Below are 26,394 nucleotides of genomic sequence, written 5' to 3'. Positions count from 1 at the left end.
TTTTCGAGAGTATGTGAATTTTTTTGGCGGGTTTGTGGTGTTTAAACCTTGAATCCGGTTTATTATCTGATGGTTCCTGACTCAGTTTTTCACGAGGAATCCGAATTCGAAAACCGCATCCTTCTATCAAGAGCAGAATTTTTCATATGAAACCCGGTTTTTTGTCAAAATTTGATGTTTTTGACGGCAAACCTTGGATCTGGTATATTTTCCGACGGTTCCTGACTCAGTTTTTCATAAGGAATCCGAATTTGGAGACCGCATCCTTCTGTCTCACTACTCACTGTGTTAGAACTTTTGTCAAAAGTTCAACCTGCTCGGAGTTTGGTTCTCTCCATTTCTCTTGCAGGCTGTAGAAGGCTTCTAGTGTTTTCATTTTGAACACCAACTCACATTGAGGACAAACTCTGACAAACTCTAATCATTTCAAACAACTGTCCAGCAGCACCTCCGTTGCGCGGGGAAGCGTTGCGCTGCGCGGGACCGTTTTTCTCCTATTAGGCGATGTTTGGGAGACCCTACAACTCAAAGTTGCTGGTAGTTGGAGCTAATCCTTTTGGGTTTTGTTCCTTGGCATGTTGGCTTCCGCAAGGACTTGAGGAGATCGTTAAACCTCGTTAAACATAAAAGTGCCTCCTCAGCAAAGGTTAAATTTTGACAATTTTCTATAAGTGTTAAAAATGAAGCTGGACACCATAAAAATCGTCAAAAATCAAATGTAAATGTATGTATACTGTCATAAAGAAACACCCTTTCACGTGGTGTCAATGAAAAGAGTGCTGGACAAAAATTAACAAAGGTAGGTGTGCGCCAGCCTGCGGCGCTGGACTGGACTGCCTTCGGCAGACTCGCCACATATAGCCACTCAAAGAGACATCGCACTTCAAAGCAGCATTCGGTTCCAACTTTTCAGCTGCCCCCCCCCCTTTTCTTCCCCCTTTACATGTACGGGGCGACGAGGTTGGTTTGCTGGTCAAACTGTATTACATTTTTGGTTCGACTCCCCTTCAATTCTGGCTAACTTTTCTCCCACTTGGCCTCAAACGTTGGTCGGAAGTTAAAATAGATTCCATTTTCATTTTCAGAACCCTCCGAAACATATGAAGTGGTGTAAAACTTAACATGGCAACATAAGTCAGTAAAAAGTTCTTTTTTTCGCCGTTTTTGATGCGTTTTTTGGCTGTAATGATTACATGGATTGAGATAGTAAGCTGCATTTTGGTGTGTGGCGAGCCAAGAACATACCTAATAACCCTGCAAAATCTCAGCCAGATCGGCCGAGCCGTTCAGGAGTAGTAGTGCACGCGCACACACACACGCACGCAGACAAGAAGTCTTTTGACCCCACTGGAGTAACGGGCTTCGCTGTCACTTAGCCAATAAGTGTTTTTTGCGTTTGAAATCATGCATATTTACTGCACCAAAGTAGCGAAAATCGTTTGGCGCGTTTGACCACCTGTATGGTGGCGAAAACGTCTCACTGTTAATCCAAGTGTGGACCAGGTCTTAGCTTCAAGGCGTGGACCATGTTGGTCCACGCTTTGAAACGTGGACCACTGTTTGGTCCACGCTTTGAAACGTGGACCACCTCTTGGTCCGTGGTTTTCTTCGCAGTTGACCATATTAGAAGAGAGATCACACAATGCCGGTGTCTGGTGACGTTACCTTCCATCTCTTTGGAGGCTCCAAACTTGGGTCCAATAGTGAAAAATGGCACTTTTAACCCTACAGGGACCAAACTAGGGATCATCGCCCAGGATGCGGCTATCTCGCGATGGGTGCGTAATATGTCTCTCTATATTCCTGCAAAGTCTGGGCGATGTAGCTCAACAAGTCTGGGCGATGTAGCTCAACATCTTGGCCAAAACAAGGTCCCAAAACACTTAAAATTGGATTTAAGGGTCTATTTTTTGCTCAAAGGTCCTACATGCATCGAAAGGGCTTATAAAATGCTATTTTTTTGGTACATAACTTTGGGATCAGGCGAAAATTGTTGCCAGGGCGAAACTTTACACATTTCTGCAAAAGCTCAAAAACACTAAAAAGTGATCTCCAAGGGAGTATGTATTACCTGTGGATCCAATATGATCATACTGTTTGAAAAATCTCAAAAAATGCAATATTTTGGTTTATAATGTTTATTGATGTGACAAAAGCTCGATTTGTTGTCAAACAATTCGCTAGCAAAGCCCTTGTTAGGCAAGAGATGGCTCGACGAACGCTTGCACTTTCTTCTTTAATTGACAACATAAGGACATGTGCAAGACGTAAAAGAATAAGCTGGAGAAATAGGAGTGAAACATAGCAGGAGAGGCAGAGATAAATTAAGGGCAGTGACGATTCTTCTTCTTAATTTATAAGTTTACTGGGCATTTTGTTACTCTATTCGCGTTTAAATGGGCAAGTTGATGTTGGAGAAGTTTCCCAAACAAGATGGGAGACAACGCATTAGAAGCACAAGTCTCGGGACAGTCTAGATTACTGTGGCGTGTATTTTTTTGACTTCCGTCTGTCTTCCTGCTAGGGTTCTAAAACAAAAGGGAGGTACGACTCCTTCTACACTATATTCATAAAAATACAAATTAAGTAAGCTTATTTAACAATGATTTCAACTGAGTCCAGTTTTCAGAGTCCACTTCCATTTTTCGTTAAAACTAAAACCACAAGAGGCAACCGGTCAAGTGGCACGATAAGTTGCCTGCCGTTTGGGTCCGTCTGCTTGCGGATGTCGCCTGTCACTCAGGACACTGTGCAAAAAAATGTCCTGTCAATGCCGTTTTTTTTTTATTACCAATGTTGGCTGTTATGCAATTCACGGCGTTTGCTGAACTAGTTCACGGTGTTCGCTGTGATCTCGGTCAGTGTTCACTGTGATCTGGCCACAGTTAACGCCGTGAATTGGAGCCAGATTTGCAGTACTTCGGTGCTCAGCGGCGTCAAACTCAGTGTTTACTGTGGACCAGATCACAGTGAACACCGCGAACAAGATCACAGTGAATCGCGTGAGCAGATCACAGTAAACGCTGTGAATACACGCTTATCATCTTACGTTGATTTTCGTGCGTAATACGGTGATTTTCCATCGTAAGGTACGACCAACTTCCAACCTGCATAATACGCACGAATGTGAACGTAAGGTACGCAGGATTTTCAACGTAATACGCATGTTTTCAACGTGCGTAATATATTACGCACGTTGTAAACGTAAGGTACGTTGGTTGCGATTGTAGTACGATGACATTTCAGCGTAATACGCATGTTTTGATTTCAGCGTATGTTACGTTCGCGTTGCCATCGTAAGATGATAAGTGTGTACTGCAGTGAAAACTGGTAATAAATAAAGGGCATTGACAGGACATTTTTTTGCAGTGGCAGGAGTTTTAACTGGTGCCCTGGCATCACTAACAAACTTAAGTGAGTTACTCCGTCCAGGGTGCTACTGCTGTTTACACAATGATTACACTATTGCGTGTTAGATCTTCTCATCGATGCCTTAATTTGGGTAATGTAGAGAAAAAGGCTCGAATGCACCCCAAAACTTCATTGGAGGATGTTCGCATGAGCTTCACGGTGGATCTCCATTTGCCGTAAAAAAATGTTGGCGGGTAGTTGAAGTTCATGTTTGTCGACATGTTGACGATATGGTAAGTGTCCTGTAACATATGCGAAAGGATCTGCGGCGCCAGTAAAATGGAAACTTCTTAAGTATTCTGTGACCGATCTCACACACTGTTTCCTTTGAATTCGAGGGGACCTATTCAAAAGATCTTATCTGGGCGTTCACTGATATGTTAAGATGAAAGATCAGAGAATCAATTAGTGCATGTAGAAATATATTCCGCTTACTCGCGTACACGTCCTAAATGGTCAAAATGAGTGAAATTCACCTGCGTTTAAGACAAAATTGTCTTGGGGGGACCGCCCAGATAAGATCTTTTGACAAGAACCCCTTGAATTGTGGATGGTTACCTATAAGGGTGTAGGACTTAAAAGGCTATGACCATTTGGAAAGTAAACGTTCATTCTCTCCAGTTCAGTAAAAGTCTGAAAATTCAGACCAATTTTTTCAGACCTAGTGGTCTGAATCTGAAATTCAGACTTGAGTCAGAATTTTCAGACAGTTGGTCTTAATTTTACACCTTGTGGTCTGAAAAATGAGTTTCGGACACAAGAGTCTGAATATTTGGATGGCGCGGTATAAATTTTCGGCGTCGGGGTCTTAAAACAGTCATTTGTAGTAGAAGGTCTGAATTTTCATCCTGCGCAGTCTGAAGTTGACGCTTTATTTTCTGATAAAAGGCATGACTGCGTTTCAGGTGCTATGGACCCTGAATTGCTAGAGCAGTAGTAAATGAACTTTTGCTCAGCTAAGCGAACGGCCGTCTAGTGTTGAGTTTAAAATCGGCCTGCACTCCGCTGGTAGCTGCAGGATGCGACATGTTTGCCCTGGCGCCGGCCTGGACCGAAGCCCGGGTCACCCGAGCCGAGCCGCTCCGGCGGCGGCCAGCCGAGCCAGGCACACCGAGCCGAGCCGGGGCGTTCGGAAAATCACCGCTGACCGGCGTGCCGGCCGAAGCCTACCTGCGCAGGGCGGGGGGAGAGGAGGGGGCCCTTAATCCCTCGGCCACTCGGGATTTCTAGACAGAATGCGTCAGTTTTAGCTTGTCTCCAGAGCAGTGCACATCGCATCCGAATACAAGTCCGCGTCGCGTGTCATCTTTCTTGTGACGCTCCGTCGTGAAGCAACGTTTTATGTGTTACATCGGCGCTCAGCACAGTGTGTACAGTGCCGTTTTGCCTTCACCTTTCCGTGCTCCAAAATTGCTTCGGGTGCGTGCAGTCACCACTCTGAAGCATCCGAAATCCGCGGCAAGCAGGCTGTGAAAGTGGCGTAGCCTTATGCTGATATTGCGTCTTCCAAACTAAAGGGACCTTGGAGGAACAGGGGAGGAGAAGTAGGTCGAAAATGCAGACCTAATTGGTGCAGGTTCGCTAGGCTACGGCTGATTTCAAAAGGGTCACGGGCAATTTTTTTTTAATACAGAAATACTTGAACTAGTGGAAGATCAACTTAAATTTTGAGAGAAAAAATCCTAAATATAAATAATTTGCCGTAAACTGCCGTTCGGAGCCGTGGGCCGATGTCTGTCGCTTCCAGAGCTTCCACCATTCGCCGTTGGCCACGGAGGGCGCTCTTGGCGGCTACCTTACTGACAGTTTTCATTTATTTTGCGTTGTATTTGAAAAGATTCTACTTATTTGTGAAATCTTCCACCACTTAAAGCTCTGAAGAACCCACGGCAATACTCTGTTTGGGTCTCACGCGTTTAATTTTCACCTAGTTGCATGCACCAAAATGTGGTTTGGCGCCTGCAGACTCGAGCCCGCAGACGACCGGCTCGGCGCGACCCTAGCGCCAAGTGTCCTCTCCTGGCGGCGGTCGGCGGAAGCTCTGGAAGCGACAGACCTCGGCCCACGGGCAGCGGCAGCGTGCACTCCTCCCCTTTTCCTCTCAAGAAGGGACGGGTGATGAGGGAGTGGGTGGCGTTTTGGAAATTTGTCACTCCTCTTTCATCCTCGTCCCCAAAGTATTTTCATCGTGCCGAAAAAGTTTCCACAAAGTGTGCCTCTGGATCCAACATGCTGCTTTCCAGTGTTTACAGCTGCATCTTCTGGAGTCTTACATTCGAGGACTAGTTTTTTTGTTTGGGAAGCTCTCTCAGCAAAATATCATATCTAGTTAAAGTTTTGCGCAACTTTGGTTGCTACATTTAACAAAAAGAGCTGTTTTACAACTGCTCTATTTAGTGCATGCATTCCATGTTTCTCAGCAATTTAAAATATGCATCTCCAAAACATAATATACATCCTGACAAAAGTGGTAATTTTATTACCTGGGCGGCTTAGAATTCAAACCCGCGAGGTGAAAAATTCAGACTGCCATTAGTCCGAAAATTCAGACTACCTGGTAGTCGTAAAATTCAAGGTACATGCTAGTCTGAAAATTCAGACGACAGGTGGTCCAAAAATTCAGAGTGTCCGGGGGTCTAAAAATTCAGACCACTGGGTTTCAAAATTGACTTCATCCTAAAAAGTCTGAAAATTTCGACTTTTTTTTTAACAGTGATGATACTCGCGAAATGATAACGCTACAAAGTCGACATTTCAGCTGAAAACCGATTCCTTGCCCGAGAATCTGACTAAAAAATATAAAAATCGATTGTAACGAGGTCGTTTTGACGGGAACGACAAACACGATTCTCGTTCAGCCGTAAACGTGGTCAATGTTCAGGAGGCATTGCAATCGATTAAAACTTATTTGAACGGTGTCGAGACCAGAGTGTGATAACTTAACCAAAATAACGGAAATAACGCTTTTGTTATTTATTAAAGGTACAACCAATAACCGCAAACATTTGTAAAAGGATTAACGTTAATTCATAGAAACAATAACTGTGGATAAACATTTAAACGGTATAAAAGATAACATTTTTGAGAGGAACAACTCGTTTTGGTTTAGCAAAATAACGGTTATTCCGTAGTAACGATAATCCTGTAGCAAAATTAACGGTTACATTTCATATTAATAACAATAATTTGTTTTATCGTTATCATAGCGGGCAAGCGAAGCAAGGCTAGACGGCTATCCTCGCCGAGCTATAAGAAATCGCGTCCACGATAACTCGGCGCTTCGAGTCCTTAAGTCTCCTCTGGGGGCCCCAAAGGGGTCTATACGACTCTTGCGGCACTCATCAAGCCGTACGCCTAGACGCAGCGCAGCGGAAGGAGAAAAGAAGCGCATCGTGTAATATAAAATATAACGTTAAATCGGAACGGTTTTGCGATTATTGATGTGAACTGCAACCTAAAAACGATAGGCCACAATTAACGTTATTAATGATTCTCCAATGATGAAGGTTAATTTCAATAATCGTCATTCTCTATAACCGTTTAAAGCTATTTACCGTTGTTTATCTACCTGATTAGATGTGGGTATAATTTTATCGTTAATGTTTCAATCGTATGTTATATTTGTTACTAACATTAACTAACAAAATTAAAATAACGGCAGTAATGGTATCTTCCGAATTTCCGTTAAGTTACCGGTTACGTTAAGTTTTCGCACCCTGCTAGAGTGACATTTGATTGAATATGCAATACAAATCCAAGGGACACACTTCTCGCCATAAGTCTCGCCAAAATTTGGTCAGGTAAAAAAGTCTTACCACAAAATGGTCGGACACAAATGTCTCTAAACGGCGAGACTTTTGTGTCTGACCGCCACCCAAAGGCCGTTATGCGCCGGACGGTTACAGTCTAAAGACCATGGTCAGACCATTTTGTGGCGAGACTTTTTTGACTGACCAAATTTTGGCGAGACTTTGTCTCGCTGTCTCGCCGTATTGTGGCGCGAGGTCTTTCCATCCAATTTGCAGTCTGATGTCACATTCGTTAAAATGTTAGACCACGTTCAAATGTGACATCCTTAAAATGGCCATGTTACTGTCAAACATTTACATTCCAGCGCAAGAGGAATTAGCTCCAGCCAAATTTGTGCACCGAAATTCATCAAACATGTAAAATTCACCAAAACATTAAAATTCATCGAAATTCGACTGAAATTCTCCGGAATTTAACTGAAATTCATCGGATATAAACATCGAAATTCGCAGTGATTTACCCTTGTTTCAGCGAACGCCACGTCACATTCGTCAAGCTTACCGCTGGAAACGGACAACCTTGAAGCGGATTGTTGAACATGGCAACGACGAACGTCCGCCAGGCTTCGGGTAGCCTTTCTCTTATCGTGCTGCAAATTCTGGGCGACGTTAAAACGTGGGCGTTGTCAATCCAGCCCCCGCGAGAACTCCATGACGCCACGTTGGCATGGCCCTGCCAACAAACATCCAGAGTTTTCAACTTGGGCAATTAGTGAAAACGATTTCGAAGGCTAGGGAATTCCTCACATAAGTGAAACGCAACACGCAGACGCACGACCAAAGTATTCCGGATCCCAACTCGGGGGTAGGCTTCATCATCGCTCAGCCAAGAATTTTCGCCTCCCTTGCCAAAGAAAAACTGCAACAGATTTGCGAAAATTCCTACCTCTCTTGGGGTCCCCAAGAACCCCTTTTGTTTTCCATCTGCAGCTTCCTCCCCCCCACCCTCTTCGATTTTCAAATAAATATCGGTAAACTATTTCAACCATAAAATAAACGAAAATTGCCAATTTATTTAGATAATTATCGTGGAAATTGACCGTCAACTAGAAAAACAAATGTGCAACAATCGAAAACGAGAATAGTTGATGCTATCAAAAAATAGTTCAAATGATGAATGTGCCACTCAAAACTAAACCTCCTGGCTCATCAAAGTAACAAGAAATCGTCTGTGTTCAAATGACAAAATGACAAAATGGTTAAAACGTGGAAAAAAATCGCCATGGCAACGGCACCGTCCCATCATGCCACCCGTCAAAATTTAAAGTCGCCGATAAAAAGAAATCAAAACGCCGTGAAATTCCGAAAATGCCAATGCTAACGCATTGCCCGTGTCCCAACATTAAAGCATCTTTAAAGTTTGTCATAAGTAAAAAGTTCGTAGCAGAAAGGACGCAATAAATTAATTTTCGTAGGTTGGCATCAATTTTCTCGGCGTCTGCGCCCGTTCGCGAGGCTGGAAAAACGAGTGTAGTCGCGCATTGAAATTGCCCCTTCATTGTTGCTGAGGTTGGATTGTTTGGCCTGCTTTTGAATGCTGCGGTTCTCTTGTCATGTTTTCCTCAATGCTGTAGAACAGCACTGGTAAAACTGAAGCATAGTATTATCCTCTGTTTTCAAGCGTAATCAGTATACGCTTGAAATCAAGCGTAACAGGCTCATCTACCAAGTCTCCCCCTATCTAAATAATTCTATTTTAAATTATCAGTTACCAGTTATGAAAATAGGAACACCGACCGTGCAATGCGATTAGCATTGGAATTTTTTACTCAGGGGATAGTGTTCTTTTCATTGCTCGTGCACAGTCCACTAAACATGAAATATCGCGCAAGTTACCCCACAAAATGTTTATGTACTTTTATTGTCCATAGCTATGGCTGCTTATGTGCATACGGAAGTTAGGTACAAATTTGTACATACATTAGGGACAATATTTCTACATTGTGCTTAAGTATTTAAAAAATTGTACCTAAGTTATGTACAAAAAAAATTGATGCATTACTTCAGGATGCACAGAAACTGCCGCAGATATGGATAAAGGTCTATAAGCATTTAGTGTGTGTACGTTATCCCAAGATTCAGCTGACTCTCGTCAGCACGTGCTGAACAGTACTAACCGTCAAGCTGTCGTCGAATCTGAAGTGAGTGGTGAGGTTTCCTGTGTAGTACCAGATTTCCTGCACCTTGCGGTCCCTAGCTGCGCTGTAGCGCAGTTTGTAATATTCTTTGAGGGGCTGCATCTCAGGTGGGCAATCCTCCAGGTGGTCAGGCACAACGCGAAATGGGCCCTTGAAGGGTTACAGAAATGTCGGTTGTATTAAACCTTTCAACAAATCGTACTGTAAAAATATTGGTGGTTACTTGGTGACAACCAATGCAAAGGCAAACTTCCCTTACGAGAATGTCCTCAACACAGTTGATGACAATATTATCACGCCCATTCAAGAAGTATAACCGCTTTGATGATAATTTCATCATTTGGTGATAAAATCGAATGGTCATCACACGGCAAAAACATTTCCTGGATTTCCCAGGTAGCCTTAAGTAAAGAGTTTCCAGGGAAATCCTGGGGAAATCACGAACCTTTTTACCGCGCATTAACAGTGACGAAAAGTCATCAACGATTTTGTCATGAGCTGACACTGGTGACAACAAGGTTTTACACTTCAAGAGAATGGTGAAACGCCACAATATCACCTTATTTTTGCCTAGTTATAAAATCTATTTTCACTCGATAAAAATAGGGTCTGAATTTTGGGTCCTAACGGAGTGTGGCTTTGACAAGGCAGCTCAGCATATCGCTTCGCAACACGAAGAAAACGAAGGCTTTTTAAAATATATGACGAAATGCTTTTGTATTACGAAGTTGATTCACACTCGTGACATAAAGGCGTCAAAACTATGCCCTCAAGAGCGTTGGCGATTTACGCCTCTCGAACGACATGAATCGTTTAATGCCTTTGGAAGGCCATCAACATTTTGCCTGAAAGTCCCATTCCAATTGTCGCCTTTCCCAAGGGCATCTAACGACTGTCTATCCCGTTGTTTCATGCCTTTGTTTTACGAGTGTAGCTCATTTATTGGGGTGAATCCAGTTTTGAATGCCCCCCGCTTTCCTCTTTACCGCAAAGGAGTTGATTCTATCACCGCCGCTCAAGTCAAGGCTGACTGCAAGAAGAAGCACCCAGAGAGCAGACATGGCTTATGGCTTCGGAACGAGACGCAAGACTGAAACCACATCGTCGTCGACACTGCTGTCGAGCGATGCCGCCACCCGCATTCCTCGCTCTGTCTTTCTCACTCCGTGACGGCAGACTCCATGGGTGCGAGGGAGACGGAGCGAGAAGTGCGGGCAGTGGAAACTGGTGTTCGGAACGCGTGACATGACGGCATAGCGGCAACGGTTCACGAAGTGCATTTAGAACAAGCGGGCTTTTGTGTCATCTGTGTCAAGGTCGGGATTCTGTGCTAAATCCAGCACATCCGCTGCAAGAGTTGCATGTTGCTGTTTGTTGTACGTTACACGTTATAATCCCTTGCGGATGGCAATATCAGCCGCTCTACCTCGTCCCTGACTGATATTTATAGCTTGTGGATTTTCTGATATTATCACGATACAGACCAAAGACCGGTGGACAAAATTATGGACGCGTTATCAGCTCCAGTCGCTAAACGGGACTCGAACCGAGCGTGTGACCCAACAAGTGAATCCTCGCTTGAAGAGTAACACATCGGTGTGGTCACACGTTCCAGTATCATTTAGCGACTCTGCAGCTCAAAACGCGTATGGGATTTTGACCGCCTTCACCGGTCTTCTGGCCCACTGTACACACGATTAATGTTCACGTACAATTTTGCACGTGGTAATGCATGATTTTAAACCTGAGTACCGTTGTGCACTCGGACTGAACTCATCATGCCTGTCCCATTGTGCTTTGTACAACAACACATCACAGTAGAATTTTTTCCTGATTTAACAAAACAAGGCCTCGCAGAAGACTTTTCAGAAGACTTTCTGCCAACTGTCCGAAGTATTAACTCTTGAAGGCTTTACTGGGGCAAACTGCGAAATTTTGACTCATGAAACATGCTTCTCAAATATTGTCCAAAATCCCACCTCATGACAACCAAAAAACTTGGAGCATTCATTGTAAAACGTTCCGTACTTTTGGACGGAAATGGTCCAGAAAAATATAGTACGGAGGTACGGAGAAAAGTACGGAACGTTCCGTAGTTGGCAAGTACGGACGGTCCAGGCAAATTATTGACCAGACATGTTCCGTACTTTTTTCTCACAGTGTTTCCTTAGTCACCAAACCGAAGGCCTGGGCAGCACTAAGTCGCCCACCTGTCGCTAGGCCACTGACACGTGCCAACCGAACCAGATTTAACGACGCGTTCTAAAATGTCACGATGTGCTTTAATCTAGAGGGTATGAGAAGCCAGTAAAGGGAGTGGATTATGTAAGCTTATCGTGTAGGCATTTATCTCGCCGCTCGCAGTGTGATGAGGCCGCCACTTTGGGCACCGGGCCACTTCCTCGAGACGCAGCATGAAGGACGCACTGCACGCGGCGGCGGCGAAACGTGAGCATGAAATGAACTGTACATCACTGAAACGCCCAGCGCTGAGAACTCCACGCGAATCGTGGAACGCTCTCCTTTTGTTGTACAAAATTTTCTTATGAAATATGAAAATCTAGCAACAAAACCAAGCGAATATCTCTCGCTATCAATCAAACTGCTGAAGACAACACATCTGTACAGCCAAAAAGATACTGTCATGCGTCTCGAATCTCGTTTGCGGCACAAATGGACTGTAAACTCTCTCGTGTATTCTGCGACCAAAGTTCGCGTTTCTTCTGGAACGTTTTAAATTATAAGCGTTTTCAGGAGTCATAAAAGTGCAGCTCAAAACCTTACGAAGTATCTTGAGCATACATGGTACAAACTACTCTACTTTGTTATACGAAGAAGTAGTTCGTAAATTACAAAGTATTTTCTTTGTAAACTTATGTATGCTCCAAATACTTTCTCATAACAAGCTGCTTTTCACGAAACTTGTTAATGAAATATAGCTTTATTGAGGCTGGTGACTGCTGTTGTGGCGTATAACAACCTTTGTAAACAGTGCGGCACGAACCCTGTTGGTCGCAGGCTGGGGCTGGCGCCATGTGGAGGTCCTCGTTCTGTTCGCCGCCCTCAGCACTGCCATCACGCACAGGGTGTGCCTGTCGGTGGCCGTGGTGGACATGACGGCCCCGGACAACGGTGACGGCCAGCAGGCAAGTTCAACATGCACGCTAGCCAGGGCACGCAAAGTTAACTTTAATTGATATTTGGGGCGGCTTTTTCTTGAAAACGGACACAGATTTAAAAATAATATTCACAGAATGCCTTTAATTTAAGATCAAATGAATAATTTATGTTATTCTATTTGTAACTTTTTTTTATCTCTAATGCTCCAAAAATAAAACTCAAAAAATTACAAACTAATCTTATGTTTGCGCACCGTGATCCTAGCTAATTACTGTTCGGAAATTCCGGGCTGGGAGGAAGCAATCATTTCAGGGCACGCTGCAAACCTCAAGAAGTATTTTTAGCACATATGACATGTAAGGTACAAAAAATTTATTAAGAATGCTGTATGAAGTTCGTAAATTATGAGGTGTTTTGTAATTTTATGTACACTGAGAAAACTTATGCATCCGCACCTGGAGTCCCGACGCAGGGGGCACCAAAGAGCAGGAAGATGTCTAGGACAAGCTGGGCGACTTCGTCGGCTGTCCTCGGCTTCAGGGCTCCCAGAATAACGAATTTTGTCAGGTGATCTTGGTAGTTAAAAATGAATTTATGCTCCCCATCTGGCCGCGAATGGAAATCCACCAAGTCTACCTGGACTCGGTCGTTCAATTGATTGAAGAAGAGCGGCTTTGCGACGATTCCGCGCTTCTTGGCTTGGCGCTTTGGCAGGCAAATACCGCACAGGGAGAGAAACAGCATGACTGTGTCCTGGCCGACATTAGCGTCCTTTTCCTTGAGAGCGGGCATCATCTTGTTGCGCCCCCCATGATCGACGTCTTGGTGGACTTCGAGCAGCGCTGTGTTCGTTCATTACATACTCAATCATGCGGCCTTGCCTTGCCACGGGCACGATGAGTTTGTCGTCGCCGGCCAGGTTCACTACAGCGTACTTGGCCATCACGCTAAAACTTTTCTCGAACCTTCGAAGGAATAAGTACCGCTGAAAATACGGCAAGAATCGCGACAGGGGTTTGCCGTCGAAGCACGGTGCGAGGCGCACGTCACGGCTGACATAACCTAGCTCTGAGTTGCATATCCGCTTTTAACCGGGGCATCCTTGGACAATTTACACAACTGACCCTAAAATAAGATTCTACGTGCAATTTTACGTAGCCTTGCTAGTATATTCCGTGCCCTGTTACATTAAATCACAATTATATTTGATTTGACGAAGGAGCGTCGAACATGGACGGCAAGCCGTTCGGCGAAAGGCCGTCGAAGCACAACGGGGCCTCATGGGCCCGGGCACTCCCGCCGAGCTTCGGCGGACCTTCATCGGCCGCGTCATCGGCTTTCGGCGGCGTTCGGCGGGTGATTCCACCGAACTTAGACGCGGCGCGACAGTTGTCCGCCGAAGAAGGCTATATACGCCGAATTTTCGGCGAGGCTTTTCGAAAAAAGTTTTAGCGTGATGCGTCGATAGTCCGCCCTCACCATGCCCTTTTTCTTGCCGGATTTCGGCTGCCGCACAATCTCATCATACTTTTCATTGCCGAGGAAGGCAGAGTTGTCTTCCCTCTTGCTATTGATAAGCGCCAACAGCTGCTCTTCAAATTTTTCTCTGTCCGGGACTGGCGGCATGGTGTGATCTGAACTGTGTGAGCCGTTGCTGCGCGCCCACCCCTCGGCCAACAAAGAGTGCCCACCCTACCCGAACCCGTCCGGTGGAAGTCGGCATTACCCGAAACGCAAGGCTAATGGGGAGGCTAACGTCGCCACAACCAACATTCTGTCCACCTTAACCGGATTCCCCTGTCAATGTTGACAGATACCGTGAAACGGGGTAACTTCGGACACTTTTGAGAGGGTTTTATTGAAATAGTGAAAGTGGTGGTGCTGACATGGACTTGAGGGTTGAAATGTATCATCTACCCCCACACTTGCAAGCGTGAGACAAACGTGGCTCACAAATGTGCGTGAGACAATGTGCACTGCAAGTAAAAGTGTGGATAGTACAACAAAAGTACAACAAAAACTATACAATAGAAGTACAACAGGGATTGTAGAAAGTACAACGAGAATTGTACAAACCACAACCAGCCCTGGACTGCCCAGCACTCGTCATGCTGGTTCCGTTGTCCTTTGTACAACAATTGTTGTACTTAAAAAGTACACTAAATTCCTGATAAAAAATTTGCCAGAAGTTTGTGTATTTTTGTGGTTATTTCCTGCAGTGTGTCCCACACCTACGAGTGTGAAACTGTCTCACACTTGGATTGGCAGTGTATGCGACCGTTCGCGTTTGTCGTGTTGCAGCGGTTCGACTGGTTGCCGGCGGAGAAGAGCACCGTGCTGGGCTGCTTCCTGTGGGGCTACATGCTGAGCCAGGTGGCGGGCGGCACACTGTCCTCGCGCGGCGGCGCCACCCGCATCCTCACGGCGGCGCTCTTCCTCAGCGGCGCCCTCACCGCCCTGGTGCCCCTGGCCGCGACCACCGGCGGCTGGGCAGCGGTCGCCGGCCTCAGGGTCGCCACTGGAGTCGTCCAGGTAGGCACGCGGACCACTGGACAGCAGGCAGTCTGCATCGTAATTAATTGACCAGTGCACACTTACTAGGAAAAGCTACCGCTTCAGGCTGAGCCTAAGGGCTCCTACGTTTACATATTTGTAATTTATTTTTCAAATTTTCCTCTATGTCGCTAAGAAAGTGACAATTTTTAAGCATTTGTTTAATTTATTAAGGATGTTTCTGGATTAATTTAACAGTGCTGTCATTTTTACTATGACGTCGCACCGTATCCAGGTTGAAAAAAATTCTATTGTGTTCCGGAAAGTGGGTCTGTGACGATCATTGATGTCTTTGACGCTAGGTGGGCTCGGCTGGAACAGGAATCAGCCCAGTGGGTAGGCAACCCATCGTGCCTCGTGAAGCGTGCGGCGATACCCCGTGCCGCTAGGATTTTAGCTCTGTACATTTATTTAATTTATGACCTTGTACTGCAAAGGCCACCTAACATCTCTAGATTAAGGAGGCTGTCAAGTGAAACTAGAATGTCCTAAAAGTATTTGTCACAGAAAGTTCATTTTGTGGTCAAAATTCAACCACTACTAGGTGAATTTATTTCTGAAGTTGGGAGCCCCAACTCCTATTAGTTTCTGAGTTATGGATGTTTACGTTAACTTTTAGTCGTTTCTCCCAAATTCTCCTCATGACAAATGATTTGCTACCCAGTTTTCAGATTCGGACAAGTATATCTATTATTGCACTGGAAAAAGATGGCGTGGGCAAATTTGAAAATATCAGTCTGGAACAGGCTGTAAAAGCTATTTCACCAGGCCCATTTTTATCTTTCTTCAAATTTGAGAGATTTTGTCTTATTTTGGTCTTGGAATTTTGAAGAAAACTAAGTGACATATTGAAAAAAGGGCAACGCTATCTTTTCCCTAGGCAAAGAAGAATACAATTGCTTGAATCTGGGGACTGGGTAGCTAATCCTTTGTCGTGAGGAGAATTTGAGAGAAACGACTGAAAGTTACCGTAAACATCCATAACTCGGAAACTAAAATGAAGTGGGGCCCTGCTCTTAGTGTATGAGTTTATGCAATAGAAAGGAACTTTTATCCATAAATTAAGACATTTGACACAAGTAAATAAAAAATATTAAATAGTCACTTTTTTCACTTTACAATAACCTTAACAGGAACTTCTTTGATTGCATATAAGTCAATAAAATACAGATGTAATGACAATGTTTCCGTCAGTTTCACATTACAAATAAAAGCTAAGGAACGTCATTGGTTGCAAAGGTATCAAGTTCTCTATCAGATAGATTGTAGCTGTTTGTTCTTTTTCTAGTTGCCTTTGTGCAACCCACACAACTGCGCACCAACAGTTTATGTGTAATTTTAAGAACAAGTGGCAAAGGCCACCTAACACATAACATCCCCCTAGGCAGGCAGAACGCCTACCCCAACAGAACGCCTTTGCCCACAGAACGCCTTTAAGCGCTCACAATTTACATCCACCGACAAGAGAAAGTGGCAAGGGCCATATATTCCCCTGAAGATTCTCCTTGTCTCTTTTTATATTTTTGAATGACCGCAGAATAAGGTCTTTAATTTCGTTTGATCTATCGCTTGGCATCATAAACTTTTGTGAAATGAATATTAGTCTACAAGAAAAACACAAGACACTGTGATACATGTGCCAGTGTTAGATGTTTGATAATATGTATGATAATAAATTTCAATCGTTTTGCAGAAACTACTTTGAATGCATAACCAATCAAATTTGGTAAAATATTATTCCATTATTAAGATTAAGATTATGAACGGTGAGATGTGTCAATAGAATGCAGGTTTCATGTACTCATTTCCTTCGATTCCACGTTACAATTATGGTGAACGAACAATCATAAGTACAGTTAAAGTGTCAAGTTATCTGAAAGAATGTTATTATTTTCTTGAATTCTGCTTTCTGCTCGAACGACTCTGCGCTTCACTATTGGCAGGATCATGCTATTCACAGTTCAGCTAGTGCGCTCTCGCCTTCGCCATTTCACGCCCGTCGTCCTCTCATTTTCACGTAAAGAGTTCAATTTCACGGAAATTAGCGTCAATGTAATCTTTGAACCTTCCTCTTTCCATAAATATACAATTTGTGCCACTTTCGGCGTTCTAACATGCTCAAAGATGCGAGTAAACGACGGCCCGACGATCGTTTTCGCCTTCTCTCGCCTTCGCCATTTCACGCTCCGTCGTCTCCTCATTTTCACATAAAGAGTTCAATTTCACGGAAATTAGCGTCAATGTAATCTTTGAACCTTCCTCTTTCCATAAATATACAATTTGTGCCACTTTCGGCGTTCTAACATGCTCAAAGATGCGAGTAAACGACGGCCCGACGATCGTTTTCGCCTTCTCTCGCCTTCGCCATTTCACGCTCCGTCGTCTCCTCATTTTCACTAAAGAGTTCAATTTCACGGAAATTAGCGTCAATGTAATCTTTGAACCTTCCTCTTTCCATAAATATACAATTTGTGCCACTTTCGGCGTTCTAACATGCTCAAAGATGCGAGTAAACGACGGCCCGACGATCGTTTTCGCCTTCTCTCGCCTTCGCCATTTCACGCTCCGTCGTCTCCTCATTTTCACATAAAGAGTTTATTTTCGTCAAAATTAGCGTCAATGTAATCTTTGAACCTTCCTCTTTCCATAAATATACAATTTGTGCCACTTTCGGCGTTCTAACATGCTCAAAGATGCGAGTAAACGACGGCCCGACGATCGTTTTCGCCTTCTCTCCCCTTCGCCATTTCACGCCCGTCGTCTTCTCATTTTCACATAAAGAGTTTATTTTCGTCAAAATTAGCGTCAATGTAATCTTTGAACTTTCCCCTTTCCATGCATATACATTTTATGCTACTTTCGTGGTTTTAACACGCCTAAAGATCGAAAGTAAACTTGACAACCGGCTGGGTCCCGCCAAGTCCCGGCATCTCCACTGGGCTCTGGGCTGTGGGCTGAATGGAGGGCTTCGCCCAGTTAACGTATAAGATAAAGATAAAGATAAAGTTTGGCTCAGCCAAAAATTTGTTGTCACTTTATGACAAGGTGGCCAAACAGTGTCTTGGGTAACGGCTTCGGCCTCGCGATGCTGCGCCAGTTTCGACATTCCACGCCTGGCGTATACCTTGGCCTGCGGCGCTAACCTGCCTTCGGCAGGCTGCTTTCCTAGACAATCCGTAGAAATGGGCGTGATCCGGACAAAAATAGCATTTGGTGACTAAAATCTACATTATTGGGACTTAACTTTGGGTGGGGGGTCAGAATAGGTTCTATTTTCGTCATCAGCACCCTCAAAAACATAGGAGGGGGGGGGGGGATTATGGAACTTGCATAAAAGTTGAGAGTACCTAAAGAGTTAGCCAAGGACATACCCAATGACCCTGCAAAATCTCAGCCGAATCGGCCGAGCCGTTCTGGAGTAGTAGTGCGGACAGACAGACAGACACACACAGAGAGGAAAAACTGTCCAACCCCACCCGAGTAACAGGCTTCAGCCAACATCGTTGATAGTATTTTCATCACTTTCAAATGGTATCACGCTAAACCTTATCTCGAACCTTCGAAGGAATACCGCCGAAAGGGGTTTGCCGTCGAAGCACAGCGCGAGGCGCACGTCACGGGTGACATAACCTAACTCTGAGTTGCATATCCTCTTTTAACCGGGGCATCCTGGGATAATTAACACAACTGACCATAATATGATATTCTACGTGAAATTTAACGTTGCCTTGCTAGTATATTCCTTGTCCTGTTATAAAATCCTCATTAGATTTGATTTGACAAAGGAGCGTCAAACATGCGGGACGGCAAGCCGTTCGGCGGACAGCCGAGGGGGCAAAAACTCGCGCAATCATGTGTACACGGCCCCCGAAATCACACAAGAATCATTGAGAATCGCGCGAAATCAAGCAATCCGAAATCAGCCAAAATCACTAAAATCGACCGAAATTAGGCAGAATCACACGAAACCAGGCCAAATCAGTCCGAAATCATTTCTTTCCGAACACAATCACACGCAATCACGCTCAACATCACACTCTTAAAACCTTACGAAGTATTTTGAGCGTACATATAACAAACTAAAATACTTTGTTATACGAAGAAATAGTTCGTAAATTACAAAGTATTTTCTTTGTAAGCTTACGTATGCTCAAAATACTTTGATATACAAACTACTTTCTTTGTAAGGCTGAAAATAGTTTGTAAGGTTTTCTCAGTGCACCCTGGTGCGTCGCGAAATAAGGCAAAATCAGCCATGAAATCAATTAAAACCGTGCGCAATCATTGCGTTTTCCGAATCATGTGTACACGAAAATCCCGAGTTTTTGCCCCCTCGCGGACAGCCGTCTAAGCACAACGGGGCCTCATGGTCCTGGGCACTTCCGCCGACCGACCCGTGTGAAAATTCACATAAATGAAAGGCAGTAAACGGTCTTTACATTGTCAGAAATTCCCAGACGTTGGCAGTGTCCCGGTCTTCCCCCGGTGTGACAGGTTTAAGATGACAGTGGTGCGACCAGCCGACCACGGTTAGCTCCAGTTACTATCGTGGACGGTTCCTCGGTGGCCTTAACCGGACTCGAAAAAACGTCAGCCCTCACGCGCACTCAAGTGTAGGCATTTCGTTTTAATTACAAGACCATTTTCAGGCGCGCCCTCGTGCTTCCCACTGAAATTGCGGCACAGTGCTGGGAAGGAAACGAAAAAAAAAATATATTGCAAAGTTTTATTTTATTTTAAGGGGAGGTTCTGGTGAAAATCTTGCCATTTACCAAATGGATCCTACAGTCATAATTTGTTCGGAATATAAAATTTTTCATTGGGGAGACTAACATTTGACTTTTGAAGGCACATGCCAGGCTGTAAACCCAGTCGAAGAGTCTTTTTGAGCCTATTATGGCTGTATCTTAAAAAATCTCCCTGCGCATACTATTTTGTCGTAAAAGGTTGACCTTGACATTTCTCACTTCTTAGACTCATTTTCAAAAGATTCCGGCATGCATAGCTTAAAACTTCCATTATATTACAAGGTAGGTTTACGCCAGACTGCGTCTTGTCGTAACAGGCTTCGCGATGTCTCGCTGCCTGTTCCTCAAATCCGCGCCTGGCGTACCTACCTTGGCCTGCGGCGCTAGCCTGCCTTCGGCAGGCAATGGCTTATCCATTATCGGTAATTTTTTTAACTTGTTGCATGCTGGGGGGGGGGGCGAACCCCCCCACATTCTAGACAGAGATGCTTCATCTACAGATAACACGATCTTGACCCCTGTAACTTTTTAACTTGTCGAGGCTGGGGGCCCCGCCCCAGAACTTCTCCAAGACAGGAGTGATCTATCTGCAGAAAACTCGATTTTTCGCCGTTTTTAGGTGTTTTTCGACTGTAAAAACTGTACCAGTTGAGCTAGGATAGTGAAATAGGGTACTTTCGTAGATCCCTGAACCGGAAGCACACAGACGCCATGTTGGCGGAAGTAGATCCAAACTTGACATGGGAAAGAGACGTTCGTCAAAGGTATCGGCCACACTTGCACATAAACAGTCGTTTGATACTTGTTTGCAGTGCATGTGTTTCGCGAGCAATATTTGTACAGCTCGGCTATAGTTTTGGATCCGAAGAGAGGTTAGTTTCCGGCCAATTTGGCGTCTGCTGGTCTGCTTGCTTCCGGTTCAGGGTTCTGCGAAAGTACCCTATTTCGCGTGTGCCGAGCCAAGGACATACCTCAAAAGTGTGCAAAATCTCACCAAAATCGGCCGAGCCGTTCAGGAGGAGTAGTGCGGACACGCACGCACGCAGACAGGAAAAACTTTTCAACCCCACCTGAGTAACTGACTTCGCTGTCGCTCAGCCAACAACAAGGTAGGTGTACGCCAGGCAGTGGCTCGTCTTAACAGGCGTCGCGATGCTACGCCAGTTGCGACAATCCTCGCCTGGCGTTTACACCTGCCTTCTCTGCAAACTCTTCAGTGTGCTCAGTACACTCTATTCGGCGTGTACTCATAAGCACACTCTTGCGAGAGTGTGCTCAGCTCAGCAGACTCTAACGAGAGTGTGCTGAGCTAAGTACACTGCAACGAGAGTGTGCTTAGCGGAGTACACTGCAGCCAGAGTGTGCTTAGGTCGGCAAAATATATGCAGCTGAGTACACGTTCGTGGGAGTGTACTCGTAGGTACACGCTACTCATGAGTACACGCTAATGAGAGTGTACTGAGTATACTGTTCAGCGGTTCAGTTTGTAAAGTGCGTACAACCTACCCTAACAAGGTAGGTTTACGCCAGACCGCGTCTCGTCGTTAACAGGCTTCGCGATGTCTCGCTGCCTGTTCCTCCAATACGCGCCTGGCGTACCTACCTTGGCCTGCGGCGCTAGCCTGCCTTCGGCAGGCAATGGCTTGTCCACCGTCGGTTACTTCTAACTTGGTGGATGCTGGGGGGCTCCGCCCCCCAGACCCCCCTTCATTCTAGATCCCTTGTAACTTTTTAACTTGTCGGGGCTGGAGGCCCCCCCCCCCCCAGAACCCCCTTCTTCAAGACAGAAGTGATCTGCCTGCAGAAAACTCGATTTTTCGCCGTTTTTAGGTGTTTTTGGCTATAAAAACTGAACCAGTTGAGCTAGGATAGTGAAATTTCGCGTGTCCCGAGCCAAGGACATGCCCAAACAGTGTGCAAAATCTCACCGAGATCGGCCGAGCCGTTCAGGAGGAGTAGTGCGGACACACACACAGACAGACAGACAGGAAAAACTTTTCAACCCTAATGGAGCAACAAGTTTCGCTATCGCTCAGCCAATAAAAATAATCATTTTGTAAAAGTAGGTCCGGCACATCGAGGGTTGTCGCCGGTTCATGTGGCACCTTCCTCCTACATCGTACGGCAGCCCTCAGGTTGTCTTCCCGAAAAAGGACTTGCTACTTTAGCAGCTGAATGCAGCTCGGTGGGCCGGCTGGTCCAGTGCGGCCTCGCTTTGCCGCTGTGTCGGAGGCAATGTGGGCGAGATGTTAAAGGGGTTTCAGAGTCACAGGCAAGTGCCGACATGTGTCAGCTGCTGCATTCGCGCTGGTGCAACCTGTGCGAAAATTCACTTTGAATACCAAACGCAATCGACATAACACGCAACGGTGTGAAACCAGATAAGGGGCCGTCAACGTTCCCTATTTCAAGTAAAAATTTAAGATAAGGCCGAAAAATCTTCATTTCTTTTAGGCACGAAGTAGCCTTATAGTATACCCAGGATTCAGCCGGCCCGAGATTCAATTTGTGTGGCCCTTTATGCATTTCGGAAATTTTCTATACGATTTTAATGAGACTTTGCAGACTTGTAGAACTTTGAACGCTGATTCTCATGCTGAATACTGGTTACAAGGTAGGTTTACGCCAGACCGCGTCTTGTCGTAACAGGCTTCGCGATGTCTCGCTGCCTGTTTCTCTAGTCCGCGCCTGGCGTAATTACCTACCTTGGCCTGCGGCGCTAGCCTGCCTTCGGCAGGCAATGGCTTCTCCATCGTCGATTTTTCTAACTTGATGCGTGCTGGAGCCCCCCAGACCCCCCTTCATTCTAGATAGAGTTGCTTCATCTGCAGATAACGCGATCTTGACCCTTGTAGCTTTTTCACTTGTCCGGGCTGTGGGGCTCCGCCCCCCCAGATCCCCCTTTCTTCAAGACAGAGGCGATCTGCTTACAGAAAACTCGATTTTTCGCCGTTTTTTTAGTGGTTTTCGGCTATAAAAACAAAACCAATTGAGCTAGGATGGTGAAATTTCGCGTGTGCCGAGCCAAGGGCATACCCAAAAAGTGTGCCAAATCTCACCGAGATCGGCCGAGCCGTTCAGGAGGAGTAGTGCGGACACACACACACACAGACAGACGGACAGACAGACAGAAAAAAATTTTCAACCCTAATGGAGTAACAGGCTTCGCTATCGCTCAGCCAAAAAAGTTGGTGGCCAATTTTGAGAAATTTGCTGTCAAAGTCGCCGTTTCCATGGCAAAACTCGACCCGTCAAAGGAAAGAAAAAGGGAGTGGGGGGAGCCGAGCCGGGGCGGACCAATAGCCGAGCTTGTATTGTATTGCATTTTATTATCGTTCTTTCTTACATCAGTTTTTTTGGGTCTGTACAGCTTACTCCAAAAGCTGAAATCAGCACGTTCGAAATGAAAAATTTCTTTGACTGCAGGTAGACAAGATGCAACAATAGAATTGGTGTCGGTTCGAACGCAGTTTTTCGGGTAGAACTATCCAATAATACTTCTTAATTGGAGTGTTTTTGGACATGCGTAGTAGGTTTGCAACCTGTTTAACAGTTAAACCAACTGTAGCATTTGAAATCTGTATTAATTTTGCCCTCTTTCTTGTTTTTTCTTTGTTTTCTGCTTATGAAAATTCATATACAACAAATTTTTACTTTTTGTGTGATGACTTTCGAAAAAAATATTCACAGAAAATTAGCAAAACAAAAGTTCTTTTTTTCTGACATATAGTTTCTCAAATATTCCTTTTTTTTCTGTCAATAAAACAATTTTGTTGTTGTTGTGATTCAGTTAGCACTAGGACCACTTCGCTCCACCTCGGGACTTGCAGTGCTCATGTTCCTCGAACAAGACTCACCCGCGTTTCGAAACCATCCCTCCCGAGTTTATGAAGTTTGTCAAACCAACCGTCGTGGTGTTGTTACGTTGTACGTGTTGATACGTTGTAAGGGAGAACTATTACACAGAATTGAAGAAAACATGACTAGAGAACCATAGCCTTTTGAAACAAGCCAAACAATTCAACGTCAGCAACAATGGAGGGACAGTTTTAATGCGCGACTGCTGGTGCTTTCAGCTTCCAAGGGCGCAGTCGTCGAAAAAACAAGTTGCCAGCCCGTGAAAATTAATTTACTGCCTTATTTCTGCTAAGAACATTTTAATAATGATGGACTTTAAAGATGTTCCATTGTTTGAACACTGCGGAATACATAAGCATTGGAATGTTTTGAATTTACCAGCATTTTGATTTCTATTTATTGTCAAGTTTAAATTTCGACGGGTGGCACATCGACCACATTGGTACCACTGCTATTGGTAGTCCCCTGAGCCACAACTTCACAACGCCACTTCTTTTCTTTCTCCACACTCTTACACAATAATCAAATTGACTTCGTGACTCCTAGGATTTCTTGAAATCGTATTTTTTCTGTTTAATATTCCGCTAAAATTAGGGCTTGTGCGCCTACGGCGAGGTGAAAACGAATTCCTATGCATTTTGTGACGTGAAAATAAAATTGCAGGTAAAATGCTCCCCCTTAATTCCAAAAAATTATCTACAAAAATACGATTTCAAGAAATCCTAGGAGTCACGAAGTCAATTTGATTATTGTGTAAGAGTGTGGAGAAAGAAAAGAAGTGGTGTTGTGAAGTTGTGGCTCAGGGGACTACCAATGGCAGTGGTACCAATGTGGTCGATGTGCCACCCGTCGAAATTTAAACTTGACAATAAATAGAAATCAAAATGCTGGCAAATTGAAAAAATTCCAATGCTAATGTATTCCGCAGTGTTCTGACAATGGAACATCATTATTAAAATGTTCTTAGCAGAAAGAAGGCAGTAAATTAATTTTCACGGGTTGGCAACTAGTTTCTCGGCGTCTGCGCCCTTGCGAAAATCGCGAAGCTGAAAGCACCAGCAGTCGCGCATTAAAACTGCCCCTCCATTGTTGCTTACGTTGAATTGTTTGGCTTGTTTCAAAAGGCTATGGTTCTCTAATCATGTTTTCTTCAATTCTATGTAATAGTTCTCACTCACAACGTATCAACACCACGACGGTTGGTTTGACAAACTTCATAAACTCGGGAGGGATGGTTTCGAAACGCGGGTGAGTCTTGTTCGAGGAACATGAGCACTGCAAGTCGCGAGGTGGAGCGAAGTGGTCCTAGTGCTAACTGAATCACAACAACAACAAAATTGTTTTATTGACAGAAAAAAAGTAATATTTGAGAAACTTTATGTCAGAAAAAAAGAACTTTTGTTTTGCTAATATTTTGTGAATATTTTTTTAGAAAGTTATCACATAAAAATTGAAAATTTGTTTTATATGAATTTTCATAAGCAGGAAACAAAGAAAAAACAAAAAAGAGAGCAAAATTAATACAGATTTCAAATGCTACAGTTGGTTGAACTGTTAAACAGGTTGCAAACCTACTGCGCATGTCCAAAAACACTCCGATCAAGAAGTATTATTGGATAGTTCTACCCGAAAAACTGCGTTCGAACCGACACCAATTCTATTGTTGCATCTTGTCTACCTGCAGTTAAAGAAATTTTTCATTTCGAACGTGCCATTTCAGCTTTTGGAGTAAGCTGTACAGACCCAAAATGAAGCTCGGCTATTGGTCCGCCCCGGCTCGGCTCCCCCCACTCCCTTTGACGAGCCGAGTTTTGCCATGGAAACGGCGATTTTGACAGCAAATTTCTCAAAATTGGCCGTCAACTTTTTAACCAGATTTCAGCATGAGAATCAGCGTTCAAAGTTCTACAAGTCTGCAAAATCTCATTAAAATCGTATATAAAATTTCCGAAATGCATAAAGGGCCACACAAATTGAATCTCGGGCCGGCTGAATCCTGGGTATACTATAAGGCTACTTCGTGCCTAAAAATGTGTTTGTTACAAATTGTCTTGCTGAAGATGGCATTTGATTCCAAAACCCGACACAAAAGTCTTCCTCGAAAAGTCATGAATATCGACGGCCTCTTGAGTAGACTAAAAGTGCAGCAAAACAATCACTTTTCTTAACTTAACCTTTTTTTAAGAAAATAGTACAGTATGAATAAATGAACTTGACCGCGCACTGGTAGAAAAGAGTGCGAACGTGTCTGTTCAATTTTTAACCTGAACCGTCCGTACCTTGCCATAACCACGGAAGTTTTACATGAGATCCTTATGGAGGCCACAGAGAACAAGTACGGAAGGTCCGTACCTTTTTCATACCCCATTTTCCGTACATTTTCTGTACCAAACACGGAATTTTATGCAGTGCGTAATGAACGTAAGAGGTTAAAAGTATACTTACTCGTCATAAAAATCCCAATACATGTCAGCTACTGAAGCTACTTCTCGGGTTGTCCATGCAGTGTTGTATGAACTCCCTGCGCTTTCCCAAGTAAACTTTATAGTGGGGAGCTGCATTGTGATTATGCTGTTGTCTGATGACTAAATTTGTTAGGTCCGCATCACATTCCGCTCGCCCAAAACACCTGTCACCCTTCTTACTCCTATACAAAATGCACTGAAAAGTCAATTTCACAGGAGATCTCTTTTCGAGATCATAATAAAAATCGTCTTTACAGTAGATTGATCCATTATTCTGGCCCGACAAAACTTC

At 44.4% G+C, this 26,394-nt stretch overlaps 2 protein-coding genes across 2 annotated transcripts in view; one reads left to right on the top strand and one right to left on the bottom strand.

Moving 5' to 3' along the window:
* Window positions 1-3,223: 3,223 nt before the first annotated feature.
* LOC117645866 lies at window positions 3,224-10,433 on the bottom strand. The gene is made up of 4 exons (XM_034386403.1): window positions 10,345-10,433; window positions 9,338-9,508; window positions 7,723-7,893; window positions 3,224-3,653 (listed from the first exon to the last, which is right to left on the bottom strand). Exons 1-4 carry the CDS (start codon window positions 10,417-10,419, stop codon window positions 3,483-3,485), a joined length of 588 nt encoding a protein of 195 aa, XP_034242294.1. The 5' UTR covers window positions 10,420-10,433; the 3' UTR covers window positions 3,224-3,482.
* A 1,301-nt stretch (window positions 10,434-11,734) lies between these two features.
* LOC117645861 (vesicular glutamate transporter 3-like) overlaps window positions 11,735-26,394 on the top strand; it is a 51,513-nt gene continuing 36,853 nt past the window's right edge. The window contains exons 1-3 of the mRNA XM_034386384.1: window positions 11,735-11,806; window positions 12,377-12,504; window positions 14,780-15,010. Coding sequence (XP_034242275.1) covers window positions 11,773-11,806; window positions 12,377-12,504; window positions 14,780-15,010 — 393 coding nt within the window. The 5' untranslated portion in view covers window positions 11,735-11,772. The remainder of the gene's footprint in view (window positions 11,807-12,376; window positions 12,505-14,779; window positions 15,011-26,394) is intronic.

This window comes from Thrips palmi, unplaced genomic scaffold (assembly GCF_012932325.1).
Source record: "Thrips palmi isolate BJ-2018 unplaced genomic scaffold, TpBJ-2018v1 HiC_scaffold_19, whole genome shotgun sequence".
NCBI classification, from domain to species: domain Eukaryota; kingdom Metazoa; phylum Arthropoda; class Insecta; order Thysanoptera; family Thripidae; genus Thrips; species Thrips palmi.
The sequence above is the reverse complement of the archived record's forward strand: the minus strand, read 5'-3'. Positions and strand labels throughout refer to the sequence as shown.

Excerpts from the sequence above, each read along its gene's own strand:
- LOC117645866 (XM_034386403.1), bottom strand. The coding sequence starts at position 10,419 with ATGTCTGCTCTCTGGGTGCTTCTTCTTGCAGTCAGCCTTGACTTGAGC. Across the intron at positions 7,894-9,337 it reads GATTCGACGACAGCTTGACG|GGCCATGCCAACGTGGCGTC; the intron begins GTTAGTACTGTT and ends GTTTGTTGGCAG. Across the intron at positions 3,654-7,722 it reads AAGGTTGTCCGTTTCCAGCG|GACACTTACCATATCGTCAA; the intron begins GTAAGCTTGACG and ends CATATGTTACAG.